Source organism: Pistacia vera, unplaced genomic scaffold, assembly GCF_008641045.1.
Source record: "Pistacia vera cultivar Batoury unplaced genomic scaffold, PisVer_v2 Contig859, whole genome shotgun sequence".
Lineage (NCBI taxonomy): Eukaryota > Viridiplantae > Streptophyta > Magnoliopsida > Sapindales > Anacardiaceae > Pistacia > Pistacia vera.
The window spans coordinates 406,342-411,033 of NW_022196733.1; the positions used below are offsets into that span (position 1 = coordinate 406,342).

Genomic DNA, 4,692 nt, shown 5'->3' on the forward strand with positions numbered 1-4,692 from the left:
TTCACATAGTGAATCTTCTCAGGTTGTCTTTGGCAACAACAGTGGTTTTTTCTCCCATTTTGGAGTTTCTACTTAATTCTTGTGTTGTGAGATTGTGTTCTTAATTCTCTAATTTCTATTTCTCTATATTGTGTGACATTTTTTCTTAATAGGTAAAATGATGCCTGTTTATGACAAGCTTATGATTTACTTGTTGCTCGAAAAAACTATGTTATACTGCGATCATAAATCACAATACAAAAAGATCAATACGATTACCTGCTCATGTTTTGCCAAATTAATTTTATTCATAACGTTAAGGGGACTCAATATTTATTTACTTAATTGATAATGATAACAGTAATAATTTACCATTTTAAATACTTCGGAGAGCTTTTCTTTAATTCAGAAAAAAATCAATAATCAAATGGAATTTTGATGAGTTCCTTTTTGCAAATACTGTATGTCTGTATGAGTAATAATTAATAAATTATTTTCCCAAATAGAAATTTACATGACAATTCATGAAACAAAAACTCATGACTCTTATTTCAAAGATGGTATTTTAATTACAGGGTAGATAGTATAAACGACAAATTGAAATGGGGTTTTTCAATGCTTAAGCTATGTATACGTCCTCTTATAACCTTTCTAAAATAAATAAGATTTTCAAGCCAACCTGACATTCAACAGGTGAAACAGGAGAACTAAGAATATTATTAATTATTTATCCAAAATCAAGTTTAGATTCCATACAGTATTAATTGATTAGAGTCGCATTATGATTCTTAAAAAAAAATTTAAAAATTATTAGTTCTTTTTAACAAACTATAAACTAAATTGTTTTCTAGAAATTCTTTTAAGTAGGTCTTGAATGATTCCAAGAAAAATATTGATGACGGTTAGATTATTGTTTCTGTAGTGTGGTGACGTGGCTTGTGTTTTGCCATGGTAGAGTCAATTAAAATTGGGTGAGTCAAAGGGTGCAACGACGTCATTTTATGATGAGCTAAAGAGGGTTTTTACAACTCATTCGATCCAACCCTCATTTCTCTTCTCTAACTTCATTTGTTCCAGAATGTGCTAATGGGAGACAAAATCTGTTACTCATCTACAACTGGAAATCCTTGGGGTTCCAAGTGGAGGCTGATCCTGGAGATGAGTTGTGTATAAATTGATTCCATTTGATATGGATTCGCAGCAAGGGGAAAAGAGAAGAAAGCTAGGGTTTCTTCGGGTTGTATTCTTCCTTGCTCATTCTGTTTTCTTTGTTCAATACTCTATAAATTGTCTACTTGACTATGATAGTAATGACATCCTATTTGCACCTTGAAGAGTGGATGTAGGCTACCCAACGGAACCACTATAATTCATTGTGTTGATCTTTATCTCTTTACTTGATCTGTTGTTTGTTTAAATTCTGGATGATTCATTGTTGTTAATCTGTGATTACTTTCATGTTTGGGGATTGGTAGTTAAACAGAGAACTGGAATCTGTGATTATCATCTTGTTACACAGTTGATTAGTTAGGCATAGAACTGTAATATATGAAACTCGGTTCAAAATCCAACAGATTGGTATCAAAGCCTGGTTCAGGGCTTCATAAAGTGTTCTGTTTTTGTTTTGAGTATTCTGTGACCAGTTTTTTAGGCTAAACTCGAATCATGTCCACTAAGTTTGAACTTGAAAAGTTTACAGGTGAGAATGATTTTGGTCTGTGGAAAATGAAGATGGAAGCAGTACTGATCAAGGAAGGGCTACCTCTAGCCCTAAAGGAAGAGACTGAACTTCCAGAGACTATGACAGCTTCCAAGAAGCAGGAAATGCTAGACAAAGCCAAAAGATCCTTGATCCTTGGATTGGGTGACAAAGTCCTTCAAGAGGTCAAGAAGGAGAAGACTGTTGATGAAATCTGGAACAGGTTAAATTCTCTCTATCGATCTAAAACTGTCCCTAATAGATTATTTTTAAAGCAGGGGTTGTTTGGCTTTAAAATGGATGAGCAGAAATCTTTAAAAGATAATAAAGATGATTTTTTGAAAGTGATTCAGGATCTAGAAAGTATTTCTGTAGACATTAATGATGAGGATCAGGCAGTAATCCTGTTGAATGCATTACCTAAATCATATTCTAATTTTATGGAAACCCTTAACTATGGTAGACAAACATTGAAGTTAGGAGACGTAGGAGGCTATTTCTACCAAGGACAGTGAAAATAGGATGAGAGATAAAAATAGTGGTGATGGTGAAAGCCCTAATGTTAGAGGGAGATCAGAAAGGAAGAATTGGAAAAAGGGAGGGCAAAATAGGAACAGGTCAAAATCTAGGTTAGGGAATAGAAAATGTTTCTTTTGCCATAAGGAGGGTCATTTTTAGAGAGATTGTCCTAAGAGAAAGAACAAGAAGAAATCTGAAAAAGATAGTGAGGGAGGCAGTGCTGGTTTAGCATCTGAGGGATATGAAAGTTCAGAGGTTTTAGTTATTTCCGAGGGTAAAACTAGTGAGGAATGGATGCTAGACTCAGGGTGTACCTACCACATGACACCAAATAGAGAATGGTTCAGCTCATTTCAACCTTTAGATGGTGAGAAAGTTATGATGGGGAATAATGTTGTGTGTCATATAAAAGGTACAGTTAAGCTAAATCTTCAAAGTGGTGTAACTAAAACTCTCACAGACATTAGATATATTCCTGACCTAAAAAGGAACTTAATCTCACTAGGAACCTTAGATTCTAATGGGTTTAGCTATTAGGCAGCAAATGGCAGCCTTAGTGTTATGAAAGGATCTCTAGTTGTTATGAAATCTGAGAAGAGAAATGGGTTATATGTGTTAAAGGGTAGAGTGGAGAGTGGGATTGCTGTTGTTGGGTCAACAGAGTTCAAGATAGAACTTCATTGTGGCATCAAAGACTTGCACACGTTAGTGAGAAGGGCTTAGTAGAACTAGGCAAGCAAAACCTGCTGTGTGGGGATAAGATTGGAAGTCTAACTTTCTGTGAACATTGTGTCTTTGGAAAAATGAGTAGAGTTAAATTTGAATTTGGTCAACACTACTCAAGTTTACCACTTGAGTATGTTCACTCAGATGTTTGGGGTCCATCTAGGCACTACTCACTTGGAGGATGTAGATACTTCATTAGTTTTGTTGATGATTTTTCTAGATACGTGTGAATCTACTTCCATAAAACCAAGGATGAGGCATTCTCTAGGTTTAAGGAATGGAAAGTCATGGTAGAAACACAAACTGGAAATAAGTTAAAGAAGCTTAGGACTGATAATGGTCTAGAGTTTGTAAATGAAGAATTTGACAGTTTCTGTAGGATACATGGAATTGTGAGACATAAAACAGTAAGGAATACCCCACAACAAAATGGTCTTTGTGAGAGGATGAATAGAACCATTTTGGAAAAGGTTATAAGCATCATGTCTAGCTCTAAACTGCCTCTTAAATTCTGGGCAGATGTAGCACACACAACAGTCAACCTAATCAATAGAACTCCATCTTCAGTAATAGGTTTTAGGATCCCTCTAGAGAAGTGGACTGGTCATCCTGTAAAACTAGAAAATCTTAGAGTTTTTGGGTGTCTAGCTTATTTCCATGTTAAAGAAGACAAATTAAAACCTAGAGCCATTAAATGTATCTTCTTAGGATACCCAGATGGGGTAAAGGACTATAAACTCTAAAACTTAGAGTCTAAGAAATGTATCATCAGCAGAGATGTTGTTTTTAGAGAAGAAATTCTACCTGGCCTTGAAAAGGATTCTGAAAATTTAGAAGGCAGTCTATTAGGATCAGATTACTTAGAACTAGAACTTCAAAACTCCAAAGTTGATTAAACTGTGAATCAAGGTAGAGCTGATGAGATTCAAGCTGAGGAAAATAATCCTAAAAATTCTGTGGGTGATCAAACTGGTGAACTTGAAGGTGAGCAGTTGAACCATGGTGATGAGTTAGGGCTGTCTAATTACCAACTATCAAAAGATAGAGTTAAAAGGGTAATCAAACCTCCAAGCAGGTTAAGGTATGCTGATCTGGTGGCTTATGCTTTACAAGTTGAAGATGATATAAGTGATGAACCCAAGTCTTTTCTAGAGGCTATGTTAAGGCCAGAAAAATTGCAATGGCTTAAAGCAATTGAAGAAGAGTTTTCTTCTTTGATAAAGAATGAAACCTGGATTTAAGTAGATAAGCCAAGAAATTGTAGAGTGATCAAGTGTAAATGGATTTTTAAAAGAAAATCTGGATTAAACCCAATTGAGCCACCAAGGTATAAGGCACAGTTGGTCGCAAAAGGATTTACACAAGTGGAAGGCATAGATTACAATGAGATTTTTTCCCCAATTGTCAAGCATTCCTCTATCAGAATTCTGTTGTCACTTGTTGTCCAATTTAATCTAGAACTAGAACAATTGGACGTGAAGACAGCTTTCTTACATGGAGATTTGGAAGAGACCATTCTGATGGAGCAGCCAAAAGGACACAGAGATGTTGCAAGTAAAGTTTGTCTACTTAAAAAATCCTTGTATGGTCTGAAATAGTCACCACGACAGTGGTATAAAAAGTTTGATTCATTCATGATTGAAATAGGTTTTAACAAATGCAATTATGATGGTTCTTTCTATTTTAAAAGAGCTTCTTAACTGACTTACATTTTCCTACTTTTGTATGTGGATGATATGCTTGTGGCTTGTCATGAATAATCTGAGCTG

At 35.2% G+C, this 4,692-nt stretch overlaps 1 protein-coding gene across 1 annotated transcript; it reads left to right on the forward strand.

The window, feature by feature from the left end:
* The first annotated feature begins 1,644 nt into the window (after positions 1–1,644).
* LOC116118767 lies at positions 1,645–3,153 on the forward strand. Its single transcript, XM_031404741.1, has 4 exons — positions 1,645–2,076; positions 2,357–2,638; positions 2,735–2,901; positions 3,009–3,153. Exons 1-4 carry the CDS (start codon positions 1,645–1,647, stop codon positions 3,151–3,153), a joined length of 1,026 nt encoding a protein of 341 aa, XP_031260601.1.
* The last annotated feature ends 1,539 nt before the right edge of the window (positions 3,154–4,692 follow it).

Excerpts from the sequence above, each read along its gene's own strand:
- LOC116118767 (XM_031404741.1), top strand. The coding sequence starts at position 1,645 with ATGTCCACTAAGTTTGAACTTGAAAAGTTTACAGGTGAGAATGATTTT. Across the intron at positions 2,077-2,356 it reads TTAATGATGAGGATCAGGCA|AGAGATTGTCCTAAGAGAAA; the intron begins GTAATCCTGTTG and ends GGTCATTTTTAG. Across the intron at positions 2,902-3,008 it reads GGCATCAAAGACTTGCACAC|AGTTAAATTTGAATTTGGTC; the intron begins GTTAGTGAGAAG and ends AAAAATGAGTAG.